The sequence below is a fragment of the Dendropsophus ebraccatus genome, chromosome 6 (assembly GCF_027789765.1).
Source record: "Dendropsophus ebraccatus isolate aDenEbr1 chromosome 6, aDenEbr1.pat, whole genome shotgun sequence".
Classification (NCBI taxonomy): domain Eukaryota; kingdom Metazoa; phylum Chordata; class Amphibia; order Anura; family Hylidae; genus Dendropsophus; species Dendropsophus ebraccatus.
The window spans coordinates 83,899,423-83,919,843 of NC_091459.1; the positions used below are offsets into that span (position 1 = coordinate 83,899,423).

Consider the following 20,421-nt stretch of genomic DNA (forward strand, 5'->3'; position numbering starts at 1 on the left):
TTTATGGCCAGGGTTTTAATGTAACTAACTCTGGACGAATAAAACATTTAGGTGAAATGAATAAAGGTGACCCAGGTGAATTCAGTTCAGTACAAGAACAATGTTCACACTTAGGAATAGCAGTCATTGTAGACAGCAAGCAAGTGGCAACAGAGCTAAACATTAGGTGAAGCAATAAGCCAGGTGGTCACCAAACTGCGATCATAAAACCTCTGAGAATATTTGACTTGTGGGTCAAGTGGTCAATGAAAGGACAAATGCAAGTTATAGAGAAAACACCTGTTATGTCTTTAAATAGCAGCAAATTTATTGGATATGGGAACGTTACCACAGTGCAGAGCTGCGGCTGGAAACCACATCATTACCACCTTAGGAAACAAATAGACAGCACATAGGGCACTATAGGAAGCAACAAACTCCACATGGCTCCACAGTATGAGGCTGCGGGACCATTGTGTGCCACCTTACAGCCTCTGTGCACATGACTAGTTTGTGTGCATAAAGAATATTAAATAACAGACTTAGGGCCGCACTTTCTCAATGGAAAATTCCCCAATCACTTGAATCTCCATCAAATCCAAGCAAAGACACAAAAAGGTGTGGTAAGGAATAATGCAAATGTTCCAGTACCTTAAAGGGGTTATCCAGCACTACAAAAACATGGCCACTTTCCTCCTACTGTTGTCTGCAGATTGGGTGGGGTTTTAAAACTCAGTTCCATTGAAGTAAATGGAGCTTAATTGCAAACCACACCTGAACTGGTGACAACAGTAGGGGGAAAAGTGGCCATGTTTTTGCAGCGCTGGATAACCCCTTTAATCTTGCCACTTTGCACTTTCTTATGTATAGTCTCCTATGGCAGAGACAGTAATACTCAGCATTAGCAATGCAAACCTCTTTTTTTTTTCGGATCATGGTATAACAACATGCTCACAAGCTGAACATTTTCCTAAGTCCAAAACACCTGCAGTCCGGGCGGATGTTTCAGAGGACATTCGCATGAGGAAGGAGGAGTGTCTGTCCTGCAAAATGTCTGCCCGGACTGCAGGTGGTCTAGACTTGGGAAAATGTTAAGCTTGTGAGCATGCTGCCATTCCATGTACCGAAGAAATAAAATATGTTTGCATTGCTAATACAGTGTATATAGGCTGCTTTACCACATTTACCTTCATAAATGTGGCCAAAAGCACACCACCCATGGGGTTATCAATAGCCGCATAATATTGCCGATAATCCAGGAGGCATTATGTAGCTATAGATGAAGAAATGAAATATGGGCATGGTTTTGGTCACATTTGTGATCGTACATAGGGGAACACAGCCTTACTGTCTCACATAAAGTAGTTAAAGGGAACCTGCCACCACTTTGATGTTGCTTGAACCATGGGTTATTGGGGCGGTCCCTTCTCCTTGCCCCACTCACCTTAATTGAAAGCTCTCCCCTATATCCAAACAGGAAAAGATCTATCAATCAAGCCTCTAGTAATGGGGATCACCCCGATAACTTGTGGTTTGGGCAGTATTAAACTGATTACAGGCTGTCTTTAAAGGGGTAATTTTGCCCTTCATAAAAAATAATATTCTGTGGGGGAAAAAATGATTAAGGGGTTGTAACCCTGCAATGCGTCTGCGTGTTTTTAGCTTTATAATTTTTTTTGTTTGTTTTTATGATGTGCGAATAAAAGTTATATATTTTATCGTGAATTCATCGGGGTGCGTCCCGCAATTCCTACGAGCTTTGTACTCAAGAGGTGCACATACACCCAGAGTTGGACTGGGCCACCAGAGGATCCTTCGGTAGGCCCCAATCTCCACGCTGATACGGTGCACTGACTGTGGGGCGACAGGGCCCTCCCCCGACAGTCATAAAGTGCTTCCGCAGGCCCCCCCCTTGCCGCACTCTTGTGACCACAAGCAGTGTCTTGCTTGCGGTCACAAGAGGCAATCTGACCCCCAGCTGATGCTGCGCTCCCTGGGGGGGTGTCCCGCACCCGCCCGGCGCACGCATCAGGAAGCTCTGTGTGCGCCGAAGGCCGGAACTTCCGGTACAAACGAGTGCTTATTAGAGATGCTCCCTGTACCGGAAGTACCGACCCGGCGCGCACAGAGCTTCCTGATGCGTGCGCCAGGCGGGTGCGGGACAGGGAGCGGAGTGTCAATCGGGGACAAAGAGAAGAAGACAGCCGGCGGGAGTAGAGTGGTTAGGTGATTTTTTTTTTTACATTTTTTTTATCTGCACTGGGGGGCATCTATAAGGGGACTAACGGGGGCTGGGCATCTATAAGGGGGCTATCAGTGGGGCCATGTATAAGGGGGCTATCAGTGGGGCCATCTAAAAGGGGGCTTTTAGGGGGGGCATCTGTAAGGGGGCTATCAGGGGGCCCACTATAAGGGGACTATAAGGGTCGGCCATCTATAAGTGGGCTATCAGGGGGGCCATCTATAAGGGGCTATCAGGGGGGCCATTTATAAGGGGGCTAATAGGGGGGTCATCTATAAGGGGATTAACGGGGGCCATCTATAGGGGGCAATCTATGAGGGGGCTAACAGAAGGGCCATCTATAAGGGGGCTAACAGGGGGGCCATCTATAAGGGGGATAACGGGAGGGCATGTATAAGGGGAATAACACAGGGGGGACATCTATAAGAGGGATAACAGGGAGCTATCTATAAGGGGATAACAGGGGGGGCATGTATAAGGAGGATAATACAGGGGGATATCTATAAAGGGGATCCCATAGAGTCAGCATTCCCACTAAATAAGGGTGTAAAGGGGCCAATATAGATGTGCAGTTAGTATAGAGATGAGGATGGTGCCAGAGTGAGGAGCCTAATATTTCTGTCTGGCAGATTCTGTGGATTCGTGGCTCGGAGAAGTTCACATAATGGCCCAGGGCAGATGGAAGATGGGAGATGAAGATGAAAAGGGAAGAACTCTGATCAGAGAACACGTCCCCTGTGAGTCACCTGATGTAACTGCACTGTAATGTATATGGTGTATACAACCTGTGTAGAGCTGCGTCCACCTCTATATGACTGATTGAGGTGATAGGGATCTGTGTACAGGGGATGTTATTCAGTAGCATTAGTCAGTATGTGGGGGTATTATTTGTAACTTGTTATCTGGTACTGTGTTTTATTGGTTTTAGTATACAGGATTTGGTCAAATAAGGGCCCTATTACACCAACAGATTATCTGACAGATTTTTTTAAGCCAAAGCCAGGAATGGATTTGAAAAGAGGAGAAATCTCAGTCTTTCCTTTATTACCTGTTCGCTGTGTATAGTCCATTCTTGGCTTTGGCTTCAAAAAATCTGTCAGATAATCTGTTGATGTAATAGGGCCCTAACAGTATGGCGGTAATATGTATGGTGATAATATTTCCTTCCTATATACTGGTATTATTGGTAATATCGGTCTTGATATATATCAATAGCATTGCTTGGTCCTTAGTAACTGCACTGTAATCACTTACATAGTGTGCAGAGCATGTGTACCATTGGTGTCTAAATGGTTCAGTGTATGGCAGTCCCGTGGTCACTACAGTACACTAGTGCCATCATAATTAATCCTGATGCTGGGAGCTCTCAGGTCCAGTCTGCAGGACAGTGTGACAGTATGGTGATTATATGGTAACAGTGTGACAGTATGGTGATTATATGGTAACAGTGTGACGGTATGGTGATTATATGGTAACAGTGTGACAGTATAGTGATAATATGGTAACAGTGTGACAGAATGGTGATAATATGGTAACAGTGTGACAGTATGGTGATAATATGGTAGGAGTAGATGTTTTTGTTCCATTCCCTATTAGTGATGTTCTGGGGTCACTTCCCTACACTGAGCTCCCAGATCTATATATTCTGATCTTCTCACCTAAGTGCTCTTCCCGGGTCTGTCTGTCATGTCTTGTATTCCCCCGCTGAACGCTCTGCCCAATATTTCCAAGACAGACTCATCAGCCAATCAGTGGGGTGGCCCTGTCCCACCTTAGTTAGTGATTGGCTGAGCGAGCTGTGCTGTAGAGATGAGTCTTCTAAGTAGTGACCGGCGCATTCAGCGGGGAAACAAAGATGTGACAGAAGGACCCAGGGAGCGTGGTTAGATGAGAATAGGATGCTTATTATTTTCTATGCAATAGTGGCGATATATCAAAAATATATATGTCCGATGTAAACCTTTAAGGTCAATAGGCCTGCAGCAGTTACAGTTCGATATATGCTGTTACATCCTTCTGCAAGTATATCAATGTACACCATAAAGGTACTCCACTTTGACAATGTGAACCTTACACAGTTTTACATTGGTTTTTCTTCAGATCTACCCCAGAAAATAGATAGATAGATGTTTCAATTGCAAATGAATAAATAAAATTATGAAAAATACACAGCAAACACACCATGGCTTTCCTGTTATCCACATATACCTTTATAGGATGGATACAGGCACCTAAACATCTGCTGGAAATGCAGTAAGGAGTTTCATGCTTTCAGGATAGTATAATAAAGGAGACTTACTGATGTGTAATTGGATCTCGCTTGTTTCTGGTTCCTGGACTCTTGTTCCTGGAACTGTAGTCCAGCAAGGTGCTTCTCTAAGGCCTCCCAATCCATGGTGGGAAGCTGGGGTTCCTCCCTCATGATGCCACCTGAACCAACAATGGAGTTCAGTGGAAGCCCTCTGACAGAGTTACTCTGAGGTCTGGGAGGGCTGTGCTTTCCTCTATTTGGGGGTTTCCCAGTTATTAAGTTTCCATTTAGTTTGTGCTGATGAGACGGGTTCCCATTGGTAGCTGACAGGTGACCACCTTTAATGTCCTCGAACTCTTCTGCTAAACTCCTGGCTGTGACAGTCCTTGAAAAGCAATTGTCCTTGTGAAAGCCATCATCATCACCACCACCAACTCCTTCTTCTTCCTCATCTTCATCTTCCCACTCGTCGCTCACCTTGTCCACCATAAAGTCCTCCTCCTCCTCATAATCCTCCAGGGCAGCCAGATCCAGGCTGGGGGATGACTTACAGTCTGAACAAGGGGTCACTTTGTTGGAGCAGGATTCGGAACTTGAGCGGCTACAAGCATCACTACCTAAATCCATGCCATCCTCTCTGTAATCCTGCAGGTTGACATGGCCAGCATGCCAAGGAGAAAGAAGGAAAGGAGAAAGAAGGAAAGGAGAAAGACAGATTAGTTTGTGTTTCTTTTTCATCAAAGTCAAGCAGCCTGTCTATACTTGCTCTCTGGGGGGAAAAAAAAGCATGAAGCAACTGGAAACTGCCAGCAAGAATATCCATCCCCTGAGGCTGTAAAGATTCCTATCCTGCTACTCCTCCTCTCCCTGAGCCTACAATAAGCCCAGGCATTTACATACACGTCGCTGCTGACAGTGGGATAATAAGCAGTGTGCCCAATATTAATATTCCTCATGATAATTACCACCAGACTCAATTGCTGTAGTAAATTTCACCTATCTGGGTTCACGCTGGCACGTCGCTGCAGCGCTTTCTTACAGCAGCACGAGCCTGCCTCAAATAGATCTAAAAGCGATTATATATATATATATATATATATATATATATATATATATATATATATATATATATATATATATGTATATATATATATAGATAGATAGAAATCGGCACCAGTGAACTGTTACTGTCCCAGTAGTATTAAAAGGGGAAAAATCAATCGCAAATAGAGCACTTCCCATCATTCTTGAGCACTGATCCCCAACCTGTAGCTCTCGAGCAGTTACCAAACTACAACTCCCAGCATGCCCTGACAGCCACACTGATATTAAAGGTGAACATCAACTGCAAAAACTGTATACCTACAATCACTATAGCGTAGCATCTCCTATCCAGTATCTCACCCACTGTTGCAAAACTACAAATTTCAGCATACCCTGAAGACCACCATGGTATTAAAAGGTGAAAATCAATTGGAAAAACAGCAATTTCCTACTTCATAGCTACAATAAGAATCATAGTAATAGTAGTAGTGATCCCAATCTGTGGCCCTCCATCTGGTGCAGAACTACTACACCCAGCATGTCCCCGACAGCCAAAATGGCAATAAAAATGCACCTATAGGGGTATGCTGGGAGCACAGAGGTTGGAGAACACTAGAGGAGGCAATCCTCTGATAGATTGGGCTGCTCCCTCCGGGTGTATGTACTATGTTTATATATATATATATATATATATATATATATATATATATATATATATATGTGATAAGGTCTGCTCTGCAGGCAGAATACAGACTTCCACAGATAGTGGCCTGCTTTCTGCATATAGTATGACAGGGAAGTCTCTGCCTTCAGGTGCAATAATACAGACAGAGTATGGTCTTTTTATATAATATCAATTCACTAAATAAAAATAAATCTAAGAAAAAATTAACAAAGAAAAAAAATAAAAGCTGGAGTGGGTGATAAGTAAGCAGATGACTGGCACTGTGCGGCAGATATAAGAGTATTTCTAGTATCTTCTCTTAGCCATACTGGACAGCGATGGAGGGTGATGCCCATGCAGAGCTATATATAGGGGCACAGAGACTGGCATGAATAGGCATTTTTGTGGCCGGGCACATACAGATCTATTAGTCTCAGTGTGACAGGTGATGTCTGGTATACCCAGCAGAGCATGCAGCATATAGTATACACTTATATACACAAGAAATCACAGGCCACCTTAAGATCCAGGGAGAAGGCTGCACAATAGGAAATCCCACTAAGGGAAGACCTAAGGAGAACACTAGGTACTTGTATCCACCTACAATGCAGTACCTATATAGTATATAGAGCCAGGGGTGTCCATGCATCTCTACAGGTGGACAGTGCATAGGGGAAAGTAGGGGCAGCCCTTATATCCCATGATGTGCCCTGCAGCCCCAGTCACCCCCATACCTGATGCCTGTACCTTGTAAGCCCTCATCCCCGGGTGACGCAGCTGTAAGTGTCCCCTCCTTGTCCTCACCCGCAGCAGCACTACACAGGCTCCTCAGCTCCGTACACCGGCGCCGCCCGGCACACATCCACAGCTCCGGAAACTCCTCACTCCCAGCACATCACTGCGTAAAGTGCCGGGAATAGGAATTCCGGAGTCTACGTAAGTGTGGCTGTCATTGGGATGCCAAGTGCTGCCCAATTGCGCAGTTTGCGTAGCTGCATTAGCGGACAGCGCCATCTAGTGGATTAAAAGGTTTAGCTAGACCAGGGCGCGCCCTCTCCACATATAGTACAAAACCCCTATTCATACACAATATAAATAACGGAGAGGGGGATTCCCATTCATATGGCGATGATGGTGGTAGGGGAGAGCCCTGTTCCTGTACGTAAAGACTAAACACAATACCCGGTAAGACCCTTCTGAAGGCAGAAGGTCACGTGACATTCTCCAGTCATGTGACCGGGTAGCAGGGGCGGCTCAGTAGCTCAGTGTATCCCGGCAGAATGGGGTCTCTGTGTGCAGGAGAGATAAGCCTGTAAGGGCGCCAGCACCTGAGGGGGCTGAGGAGGGGAACAGAGGGGGCAATGCAGGATGCGAGTGTATCTTATAAGAAGGGACGTCCTTACATGGGACTGTATGTAGGAGGGGGGGGGCGTCTAAAGTGAGTGTAGTGATGCTATTTACATGGGACTGTATGTTGGGGGCGTCTAAAGTGAGTGTAGTGATGCTATTTACATGGGACTGTATGTTGAGGGGTGTCTAAAGACAGTGTAGTGAGGCTATGTACTTGGGACTGTATGTTGGTTCTAATGTGAGAACTCCATGATGCTATTTACATGGGACTGTAAGAGGTCAGTGATGCTATTTACATGGGACTGTAAAAGGTCAGTGATGCTATTTACATGGGACTGTGAGAAGTCAGTGATGCTATTTACATAGGACTGTGAGAAGTCAGTGATGCTATTTACATGACATCATATGTTGGGGGGGTCTAAAGAGTGAACAGTGATGCTACTTACATGGGACTGTATGTTGCTGAAAATTATGTTACTTAGGACTGTATTGTGCAGCAGAATAGTGGTACATGTTGTTGGGACTGAAGGGAAGGGCTGAGTGTTTTTTTTTTTTTACATAGGACTGTAAGAGCGCTATTCATATATAGATGTTGGTCGTGGTGTTTAGGGAGAGCCTCATTTACAGTGGAGAATACTATTCATATAGAGAGGATGATGGTGAACAAAACACACCAATCACTGAACTCAAGGAGAACTGTGAAAAAAACCTATGGAGTACTCCACTGATTGCCCCCTACAAAATTTGAATATGCAAAAAAGGGGTCTGTGGAGCCTCAGTTACGAGTCTCAAAACACGGGAATAGTCAGATATCCCTCTCTCCAGAGAAGGAAGCCCATTGCCCTGATACATAGTCCCTCAGGTCCTCGCTCTGTTGCGAGCTTTAGGACCCAAATAGGGAAACACCAGGGTGGCCCCTGTGAGTCAAAGTCTAACTCTGTGGCGAGTATAACGACATAAGACAAGGGTTACCAAGGCTAGGCATCCATCCACAGACAGCCGTTTTGGGGTATTTGCCCCCCGTCAGTGTGGAGCAGCATTCTGGCTATCAGGGGCAATGAAAGATTGACCAACAAAACACAACGATCACTGAACTCAAGGAGAACAGTGAAAAAAACAATGGAGTACTCATTTAAGAGTCTCCACTGATTGCTCCCTACAAAGTTTGAATATGCAAAAAGCCTCAGTTACAAGTCTCAAAACACAGGAATAGCCAGATATCCCTCTCTCCAGAGAAGGAAGCCCATTGCCAAGGGGTGCCTCCTAGTGGGGAGAGCACCAAACCACCCTGATACGTAGTCCCTCAGGTCCTCACTCTGTTGCGAGCATTGGGACCTAAATAGGGAAACACCAGAATGGCCCCTATAAGTCAAAGTCTAACTTAACTGAGTGTGGAAAGAGTACTATTCATATAGAGATGGTGGTGAGGGGAGAGTCCTACTCATATAGAGATGGTGGTGAGGGGAGAGTCCTATTCATATAGAGGTTGTGTTGTGGTGAGGGGAGAGTCCAATTCATATAGAGGTTGTGGTGAGGGGAGAGTCCTATTAATATAGAGATTGTGGTGAGGGGAGAGTCCTTTTCATATAGAGGTGGTGGTGAGGGGAGAGTCCAATTCATATAGAGGTTGTGGTGAGGGGAGAGTCCTATTAATATAGAGATTGTGGTGAGGGGAGAGTCCTTTTCATATAGAGGTGGTGGTGAGGGGAGAGTCCTATTCATATAGAGATGGTGGTGAGGGGAGAGTCCTATTCAAATTGAGATGGTGGTGGAGAGGGGAGAGTCCTATTCGTATAGAGAGGGTGGTGGAGAGGGGAGAGTCCTATTCATGTAGAGATGGTGGTGGAGAGGGGAGAGTCCTATTCATATAGAGGTTATGGTGAGGGGAGAGTCCTATTCATATAGAGATGGTGGTGGAGGGAGAGTCCTATTCATATAGAGATGGTGGAGAGGGGAGAGTCCTATTCATATAGAGATGGTGGAGAGGGGAGAGTCCTATTCATATAGAGATGGTGGTGGAGAGGGGAGAGTCCTATTCATATTGAGATGGTGGTGGAGAGGGGAGAGTCCTATTCATATAGAGATGGTGGTGAGGGGAGAGTCCTATTCATATAGAGATGGTGGTGAGGGGAGAGTCCTATTCATATAGAGATGGTGGAGAGGGGAGAGTCCTATTCATATAGAGGTTATGGTGAGGGGAGAGTCCTATTCATATAGAGATGGTGGTGGAGGGAGAGTCCTATTCATATAGAGATGGTGGTGGAGAGGGGAGAGTCCTATTCATATAGAGATGATGGTGGAGAGGGGAGAGTCCTATTCATATAGAGATGGTGGTGGAGAGGGGAGAGTCCTATTCATATAGAGATGGTGGTGGAGAGGGGAGAGTCCTATTCATATAGAGATGGTGGCGGAGAGGGGAGAGTCCTATTCATATAGAGATGGTGGCGGAGAGGGGAAGGCTCTGAGCTGCTGTGACATCATGTACTAATAGGTGGATAAAATGTAACCTGTTTCTTATAGTCCACTATACAATAAAGAAAAGTGTACTTGGGAGAGAAGTCCGAGATTAGTTGAGGGAAAATCAGAAGAATCATTGTCAGAAAATGTTATTTTACTGAACAAGTAATAGTTACTTGGAACAAACGTCTAGCAGATGTGGTTGGTAAATCCACAGTATGTAAGTATAAGCATGACTAATATCAACCTATATCTATCCTAACATAAAAAATAAAAAGGAAATATTGTAAGGACCAATTCAGTGGAGCAGGTGGTCTTTTTGTGTCTACAATCTTCTATGTTCCTCTGTATATTATTCTGTATAATATTATTCTATAATTTAGTCAGCTCTTTACATTAGTCTTGTGTTACCAGGGAATTAAAGGGATCATTTGTCCTTATTTAAATCTTACCTATGCATACTGTCCAGTCACCTTTTGGACAGTATGGAGATCACTGGATGATATGGAAATACAATAACAGCACATAGAGCTTCATGTCTCATTCTCTGGTATTAAGATACAAAGGTAACCCTTTCATTGCATGTAAATATAGTCAAGAGTCTAGCTCTTATCTTACCCAACAAAAATGTCAGACTGTATTGTCTATTGGTTTCCACTGACACACAATGCATTCAGCAATTTTAGGTGAAATATGTAATTGTTACGCAGCCAGCGATCCTGCAGACAATAACCTCCAAGAAAATATCCAACACATTCGGTCCGTTTTGCATTAGTTTTCTGATGCCTGCCAGAAATATGATTTGAGTCCAAAATTTCACTTAATCCTTGGCACTGCTGATCATTCTGCTGCACTTATTCAGGGGGTAATGTACGAAGAGAATCAGACGTCACATAGTAACAAACTAATTATCAATTCATACAAGATGGAGAAGGCTGTGCTTATTTGCATGGCCAAGTGGGTAAACATTTTGTACTTAACTTGGAAGTGCTAACAGAGGCAGGTTGTGCGGCTGCTATGGAGCCCTCGGATAAAACTGAATCCAAGGCTCGGCCCCTATTGTTGTTGGGTAATTATAACTTGTGCAAGGCCTCCCCTCCAGAGGAATACCAGCAGTCAGGGAGCTGACCCAAGGGTTATCTTTATGAGGTGCATCGCTCCTCCCGCTGCCTGTGTTTAACCTATTTCTACCTATAGAGCTGATTGTAAGAAATTATCAATAACAGGCAGGTGGCGATAAGAGAGAAGCAACCAATACATCTGATGAATACATCCGACTCCTACGCCCGTCACTGGCACAAAGTAAAGTACAGAGACACAGATTCATGAAACCCTGTTCTGATAGAGGAAAGCCTAATATGATTATATAGTTACATACTGTACATACACTCACAAATACAGTATTACATAGGGTCTTCAGATAAGTCCCTATTTTTCTGCTGACAGGTTCTCTTTAAAAAAAAAAAAAAAAAAAGGAAACTCTTCACAGCTAAATCTTTTCATTGCATATATAGAAAGTCATTTATTAATCCTCTGAAGCTTAAATGCATGAAATACAGAAATTTACACTGACACATTTTTTCAGGTTATCTAACATGGAAACATAGAAGATTGTCAGCAGGAAAAGACCGCCTGGTCCATCTAGTCTGTCCTTTTGGGATTTGCTTTCTTATTATCTTAGGATAGATATATGTTTACTCCAGACAGGTTTACATTCAGTTATTGTAGATTTACCTACCACATCTGCTGGAAGATTGTTCCAAGCATCTACGACTCTTTCAGTAAAATAATATTTTCTTAGTGTTGTTTTTTACCTTTCACCCAACTAACCTTAGAATGTGTCCTTGTATTTAGTTTTTTTTAATACTAAAAACACTTCCCTCTTGAACCTTATTTAGTCCTTTAACATATTTAAACATCCCCTTCCTCCAGACTATACAGATTTAGATCCTCAAAATGCACCTGTCGTCATAAAATAACTTTTGATATGTCAAAAGTTTTGATCGGTCCAGGTCTGAGTGCTCAGACCAGTACTGATCCGGAGATATAGCCGGAAGAAGACAAGCTGCAGCACATCCACTCTCCCCTCTGAATTAATAAAAAGAGTTGGGCGGGTCTAAGCCTTCAGAACTGGACCGATCCAAACTTTTGGCATGTCTCTATGACATGTCAAATTTTTTTTTTTATAACAACGGGTACACTTAGTCTTTGCTGACATGTTTTGTGTCAGATACCCTCCACCATTTTTGTAACCTGTCTTTGGACCCGTTCTATTTTATCAATAAATTTTTGTAGATGAGGTCTCCAGAACTGGACACAGTATTCCAGATGTGGTCTCACTAGAGCTCTATACAGCAGGATCACTATCTCCCTCTTCTGCATACAGTACTTAGCTTTGCTGCCAGGGCTGCGGGGGACATGTTAGTGATGTATACTTACCTGTCTTTCTTCGCCACAGTTGCCAGGCTGCCCATTTTGTGCTGCTACCAGAGTTTTGAAAGCATCGGATGGTGCGCCACTCCCACCAAAAGTGGCTGCTCAGCATAGTGTCTATTGCGTGTATTCTAATCAGAGACTGGTTACAAGTGGTGGCCACATGGATCTGTACTCTAACATTCACAAATCTTACCTACCAAACTTTCAATCTTCTATTTGCCACAAAAGTGTGTAACAGGGTTGATATTCCTGGAGGTGTCAATAATATACATAATAATTTAGCTTTGCTAGATAAGTGGTCCAAACAATGGAAACAGGAAACTGCAGTTCAATTATTCCAAATGTAAAATAATGTACTTGGAGAGGAGGAATCCTCTTTCCGAGTAGTTCTGTGTTGGCAAAGACTTCAGAAGAGAAGGATTTAGGGGTAGTGTTTTCTGACACTTAAAATGAGTCACCTGTGCAGCCAGGTGGCAGGGAAAGCAAATCGTATGCTGGGATGTATAGCTAGAGGTATAACCATTAAGAAGAGGGAGACTGTGATCCTGCTGTATAGCGTTCTAGTGAGACCACATCTGGAATACTGTGTCCAATTCTGGAGATCTAACCTACATAAAGAAGATGATTCATGAAATAGAACTGGTCCAAAGACGGGCTACAAAAGTGGTGAAGGGTTTGAAGTAGGGATGGTCCGAACCCTCCGAGGTTCCGGTTCGTATGAACCCAAACGCTCGGCATCAGATTCTCGCTGTCTGCCTGCTCCGTGGAGCGGGTGGATACAGCGGGAGGACCGCTTGAAAAACTGGGATACAGCCTATGGCTATGGCTGTATCCCAGTTTTCCAGGCGGTCCTCCCGCTGGATCTGGCCACTCCACGGAGCGGGCAGACTGTGGGAATCGTTACCGAGAGTTCGGGTTCGTACGAACCCGAACCGAACTCGGTTCGGACCATCCCTAGTTTGAAGCATAACACATATCAGGAAAGACAGTAGGATCGAATTCCGTATAGGCTAAAGGAAAGAAGGAAAAGTAGGGACATGATCATAACCTTTACAGCATACCTACCATTACGTACACTTAATCGATGGGAAATCCATTCTGCTGCCGGATGTTCAGGTATCTGTGGACATGACTGCAGCTATAAGGTACTGGAGTCAGGTCACACTCCCTCAGGGAGGGGATTGGTCCCCTTTAAGAAAGCATACTCTTAAAGTACAGACTTGATGGAGCAGAGGGTCTTTGTCTGCTGAGAATCCTCTATGTTTCTATATATGCCAGCTAGATTAGTGCTGTAATTTATACCTGCTTTCTGGTAGTCTTGTCAGGTTATGCTAGGGCACACTCTTCCACTAAGCCCTACACATGGCAAAAGTGCCCTGAGCTGTGAAAAAGGTCATCAAGGAGAAATGTAGGTGATAGCACAGGAAAGTGAATATTTCACAAATGAAAAGGAACATATCCTAAGTTTTTATAAAATGTTGTCTAGATAGTGTATATGTGGTAACTATAATGCATTCTGAAGAGGTGAGGTTACTGGGGATCTACGGTACCAGGCAGTATTATTTGTTACATTACACCTCAGCTGCCCGAGGAGTCTTTTTCTACTGCTTATGTGCCATAGGGTAGTAGTGTCGCTCACCGCTGTGTCCTGCTAATGTACTCAGACAGGTGAAAGAGACTTTTACATCATTACCCTGAGTGCACTTTAGACTTCAGGATCTCTCCAAACCTCATTTATATCTTTCACACATAAACATTTTACCATTCAGATGTATGCAATCTATTTAGGTACAGTGATCTTATATGGCTGTGTTCTTGCAGCTTTGGCACACGTATAAGGATGTCATTAAAATGAATGATTGATTTAATAGATAGACAGGCTCTTTAGATCAGCTCTCCACTCTGGAAAATGGAAGAGTCCTGAAGGATGGATCACTCTGTGTGATGTCCATATGCCCTTAAAGGAAACTTGGAAAGATGTCTTAATGAAATGCAAAGGTTTTAATTTTGGATTTTTGTGCCAAGAAGCTTTAGATGTTGGTCCAGAGCCAGCAATAAATTCCTGCTCAGGTAAGGAAATTCTGACTGCTTGAGATTTTACTACTGCAGTAGGGAATCTGAGGATCACTAACGTTCTTAGTGCCCGAGAGATGTATTTATTCTAGTAAGATTGTTTCCTTTGCTTAAATTGACTCGTCATTTTATAAAACATGTGACATGTCATAGTAATGTGCAAAGTCTTTGTCAGTGGGGTCTAAGTGTTGAGTAGAAAGTCTGCTCCCTAAGGGTATATGCACACGGAGTAATTCTCTCGGAAAACTCAGTGCCGAATCCACTGCTCACTCCTCCCCCATTATAATAATATCCTCTTTTGTGCAACCAAGAAGTATGTATTCCCCACCTTTATAGTCAGTTTTCACAGTGAAAAAAGTAAAATAAAATAACTGCTCATGTTTCCCACTTCTCCCACAGTCCTGTGCTCTGCAAGATTATGCCTTGTGCCACTCTTATAATGCAGATATCATGATGGGGCAGACATCAACAGCTGCTCTGGATCACTCACTGCTTTGTGATATCTGTCAGCTGTGCCTGCCCAGCCGTCAGGGGTTATCCAGCAAAAAGCTTTTTCTTTCAAATCAACTGGTTTCAGAAAGTTATAAAGATTTGTAATTTACTTTTATATAAAAATCTCATGTCTTCTCATACGAATCAGCCTACGTATGTCCTGCAGAAAGTGGTGTTTCCTTTCCAGTCTGACACAGTGTTCTCTGCTGACATCTCTGTCCGAGACAGGAACTGTCCTGTTCCTCATCCCTGGCCATAAGGGATTCTAATTTTTTGCCAGCCCGAGCCAACTTTAGTATACGGTGTATAGACACCTTTAGACAGTGGAGCTGATCAGAGCTGAAGGACTACAGCACTTAGCTGAGCATTCTGCTCCTCAGTACCTGGATCTCACTGATCCTGAAAATTGACATGAGACTATGACATGTCTCTGGTGAAATGACAGCTACAGTCTAAAATTTGTATTTTGGCTAGATTTTAATAATTAGAGCCAGATGCTGAAATATTTTCTGATTGTAGCTTTTTTTATTTAATTTTTGTACATTACTATGGGAGCAGCCATATTTCCTGTACTCTTTCTAGCACTATTTTGATATATGCTTTACAGCAGATCCTATGGACATGGGCAACAATGGAAAGGAGCAGCCCGATTAACATTAATAGTAATGGTGCCTGGGCATGCTCTGTGACCGTTACTGAGCTCATTCCATAAAGAAGAGGAGACTGAGCTGTGAGCTTCACCTATTGTTTTTTCTATCTACTGATGTCACCTTTCGCTGTAATTCTGTACAGATCACTTTCCAGCAACCTGGAAATCTGAGCTTGGTTTTAGCTATAGTGACCATACTGAAAAGTAGTATAGTAGAAAATAAAATAAAATTACGATAAAACGCAGTGACAGTCAGGAGTGTGAATTGGTGGGGGCCCTGATGCTGAGACTCCTGACGATTGCTAAAATAAAGGGGTACAGAAACTGCAAACAAATCTGTTGGACTGTATTATGAATCAAATGGCTAAAGTGACTCTGTAACAGAATGACCCATATTGCTGTGAACATAATTTCATTCTTTTCTGTCATGTTTCTGTTTCTATTTTGATTATTGTTATATACAATAATATAATTTATATAAACAATGATAATTGATAAGCAGAAATGAAGTAGTTGATTTCTTGAATCTCAACAAAAGGAGGATTTACAACTTAATTGGAGAAAAATCTGATTATTATAACAATCTGGGGTGACCTGGCTCAACATATCAGATTGTCATGTGAATCCATGGATTTCAGAAGGATTGGACATGTCCGGGGGCGCCCAGCTGAGCTGTGTCTGTGTGTGTGTGTGTGTGTGGGGGGGTATCATGAGAGTTGTTGTAAGGTCAAAGTGTAGACTATAGTTTCAGCTACATGTGGGCTTTATACAGGCAGAATGGATTACCCATGCGTTACTCATTTCCTTTTCTATCTCATACTGCTGTATTATTCTTTCACACACAGAATGGAAATGCATATGGCACACTGCAGTTCAGTGTTTCAAAATGTAAAATAATGCACTTAGGGGGAAGGAATCCTCTATCCAAGTATCATATAGGCAGTTCTGTGTTAGAGAAGACTTCAGAAGAGAAGGATTTTAACATGAGTCACCAGTTCAGGCAGGGGATAAGAAAAGTTAATAGTATGCTGGGCTGCATAGCTAGAGGTATAACCAGTAGGAAGAGGGAGATAGTGATCCTGCTGTATAGAGCTCTGGTAAGACCACATCTGGAATACTGTGTCCAGTTCTGGAGACCTCACCTACAAAAAGATATTGATCAAATGGAATGGATTCAAAGACGGGCTAAAAATGGTGGAGGGTGTGATGCATAAAACTTACTTACATCTAAATCTGTATAATCTGGAGAAAAGAATGGAAGGGGAGAGGGGCATGATTGAAACATGATTAATTTTTTCTTTCTAACTAGTGGCATCAGAAAGTTATATAGATTTGTTATTTACTTCTATTTAAAAATCTCAAGTCTTCCTGTACTTAACAGGTGCTGTATATGCTGCAGAAAGTGGTGTTTTCTCTCTAGTGTGACGCAGTGCTCTCTGCTGCCAGCTCTGTCCATGTCAGAAAGTGTCCAAAGCAGGAGAGGTTTTCTATAGGGATTTGCTACTACTCTGGACAGTTCCTGTCATGGACAGAGGTTGCAGCAGAGAGCACTGTGTCACACTAGAGAGAATACACCACTTTCTGCAGCACATACAGCAGCCGAAAAGTACTGGAAGACTTGAGATTTTTAAATAGAAGTAAATTACAGATCTATATAGCTTTCTCTCACCATTTGATTTGAAAAAAAAATCACTGGCGTTCCCCTTAATGTTAAAGGGCTAAATATAGCTTAGGAGGGGAGGGTTTCTAATTAGAAACTGCACACAAGAACAAGAGGACACAGTCTGAGGTGAGTTGGGAGATAGATAAGAAGCGACATTATAAAATATTACTTTACTGAAAGAGTAGTAGATGCTTGGAACAAACTTCCAGCAGATGTGGTAGGTAAATCTACAATAACTGAATGTACATGCCTGGGATAAACATATATCTATCCTAAGATAACAAATACTAAAAGACTAGATGGTCTTTTTCTACCAACAATCATCTTCTATGTTTCTATTGCTGCACCTACATGATCAGTAAGTATTTGCATATTCTAGCAATAAGGTATCATTTTATTGATAAAAAATGGATAACCCCTTTAAGGGTTGCAATGGGGCACTGTACAACAGGAGATCAGCACGGCCATTACCTCCATATAGGCATCTAATTACAGTCTACCATAAAGCTTTTGTAGTCATGGCGAGATCTCATTAAATACTGGGCACACAATATTAAAAAGGGATTGAAGTCGTAAAGTTTGTCAGCACCTTGCAGGTTTACGATGCCCCCACACGCTGTAATCACAGCCGATAGTCAGCTTTTGGCCTGAAATCCTAGTTTCTGTAATATAACAGCGACCACCAACCATATAATGATATGGAGGAAAACTGCTGAAAAGGATTTCTCTGTTCTGTTTTTTTTATAATCTACTCTCTTGTGAGATGCTGCAACTGTTGGCCTGGGGGGGAACAGAACGATACCTCTGGCCCAGCTGCTTTAGCTAATATTATGATGTGGCAGCCTGGCAGATGTTGGCTTAGGGAGCGGCTAGGAGTGTGTCAGCAGTACAGCAATATGCCCTGGTTTATGAGTCTTCTATATGTTACCACACAGTTGCTGTTGCTATGGAAATACCTATATGATACAATTGGAGATCTTGGATTCAAGTGAGAGGGTAATATTTGTTCCAGCCTTTGGCTCCATTCACACGTCCGTAGTGCAGCCCGTGACTGTGCACTACGAATGTGCATCCTTAGTGTACTACCTTGTCTCAGGACCTATTTTTTGGAATCACGGCTCCATCCACACGTACAGTTGTGTGAATCGGCCATTGAATAACAGTGGTCCTATGTTCTGTCCGCAATGGCTAGCAGTGTCCCTGAACTCTAGCAAAGTTTTTTTTTTTTACAAACCAGACTGTGTTATAGAATTTAAACTTTTTATGGTCAACAATTGCTGTATTATTCATTTAGCCATTTAAATTCACTGTTATTGCATGCACATGTGCGACTGCTAATGATGATTTTTATGGTAGCAAAAAAGATGAAATCAACCAATGAGTAGACGTTTGCTGTCTTGTCGGCTGGTTGCTGTCCTTTTTACACAGAACCACTATGGGCTGAATGAGCATTCCTAGTTAGTGATAATCTTGTAAAAGAGCCTTATCGTTATTTCTATTTATGTCCATTCCAGTTCACTATTTTCTACAAATCCCTGGAGTTCCAGGAGTCTGGCCACCCATCTTTAGAGTAAATATACAAGGGTTTATACTTAGTATTTATACAAGATTCTGTACAAATACTGTACAATAGGTATGCAACAACTAAAAAAGTGATTGGTGCACAAAAAGAGACTATTGCTCTGCAAGCACCAGTCATGTTGACAGTATAAGGCCTTATTTATACATTCTGAACATGGTCTGTATATACGGGCAGTATGCAGCGGAATGGAGTTCGGAGTTCCCAACATCATTATGATGCAGGGAGCTCCAAAAATCTTTTTAAGGTACTGTACTGCCACAGCCAAAGGGCGGACCATTTTTCTGAATTACATTTGCCTTAGGCTCGAGGATAAGTTATATAAACTCTAACAGGGATGCATGGTAGTCTATTGTTTTAGTCTGCAACCTGAAAACGTCCATGATGGAAAACATAGGTCTCATAGGCAGGGGCGGATTAACTTAACCATAGGCCCCGGGCTGTTTATCAAGCCTGGGCCCCTCCAACCCACTGTAACTAAGCATGGTGTTCATAGTACAGGATAGATAATGTCATGATGCCCGGAATTGTGCAAAATTGCTGTAGAAAAGCAACAAGTTTTTGCAAATCATGGCAGAACTGTAGCCAGAAGACATTTCACCACTAAAAGTTTCAGTCTTTTTGGGTGGCCATGGGCCCTCAGTAGGGATGAGCGAATCGGCCGAGGTTCGGGTTCGTATGAACCTAAACTATCGGCTTCTGATTTCCGCTGTCTGCCCGCTCCGTGGAGAGGGTGGTTACAACCTTGAGGACCGCCTGGAAAACTGGGATACAGCCATAGCCATAGGCTGTATCCCAGTTTTCTAGGCGGTCCTCAGGCTGTATCCACCCTCTCCACGGAGCGGGCAGACAGCGGGAAACAGAAGCCGACTTGCTGTAAGTTCGCTCATCCCACAGTTACAGGTGCAGCAGTGAAAGGGGGGGTATACATGGGCGTGCACGGCTACTGGCCAATCAGCGTTAATCTTCACAGGACCAATCTATATAGAGCAGAGGAACAACTGACATCACTTCCTGCATTTGGTCTCTTTTCTGCTGTTACTAAAGACCAAATGGCCTTAGTGATGGAGCCTTGGCTGCAGTTCTCTAGTAAGTGAGACACCTAGCAGCCATATTTATAGCATTGTATTTAATTTACAAAACAAGCAGTAACATAAATTAAGTATATTGCCAAGATATAGTATATCATCTCCCCTGCTGATTTAACATTCATTTATAATGACAGTGCCCAATTAAAATATAATCTAAGAAATAGGACACGGACAATAGACAATTTACTACTTTATTCTTTTACATTCAGTTTTCACATGCTACATTTCATGTTAACTAGTATATTGAATTCCATTCCAGACTGGATGTTGCAGTTGCATCTTTTATTCCTTTGTTAGAGCAGCTTTGCTAAGGCCTAATCATGTTTACCAGAGAAGAGGTCAAATTAGCTGATAATTATCGCAGGTGTCTAGATAAGACCAGCTACAATATTGATCTGCTTTAATAGTTCCGGCTCTGTTTTCCTTTTTTTCTACTTCTGCCTGATAATCA

The 20,421-nt window shown here is 42.9% G+C and overlaps 1 protein-coding gene across 3 annotated transcripts in view; it reads right to left on the reverse strand.

The window, feature by feature from the left end:
* SCHIP1 (schwannomin interacting protein 1) overlaps nt 1-20,421 on the reverse strand; it is a 116,399-nt gene that overhangs the window by 68,617 nt on the left and 27,361 nt on the right. The window contains exons 1-2 of one of the 3 annotated variants that reach the window (XM_069975269.1): nt 6,928-7,069; nt 4,521-5,117 (exon numbers count right to left, since the gene is read on the reverse strand). In XM_069975269.1, the coding sequence (XP_069831370.1) occupies nt 4,521-5,117; nt 6,928-6,942 (612 nt within the window). In that variant the 5' untranslated portion in view covers nt 6,943-7,069. Of the gene's footprint in view, nt 1-4,520; nt 5,118-6,927; nt 7,070-20,421 lie in introns of those variants that run through there. The other 2 variants (XM_069975271.1, XM_069975270.1) reach the window with 2 other exon arrangements.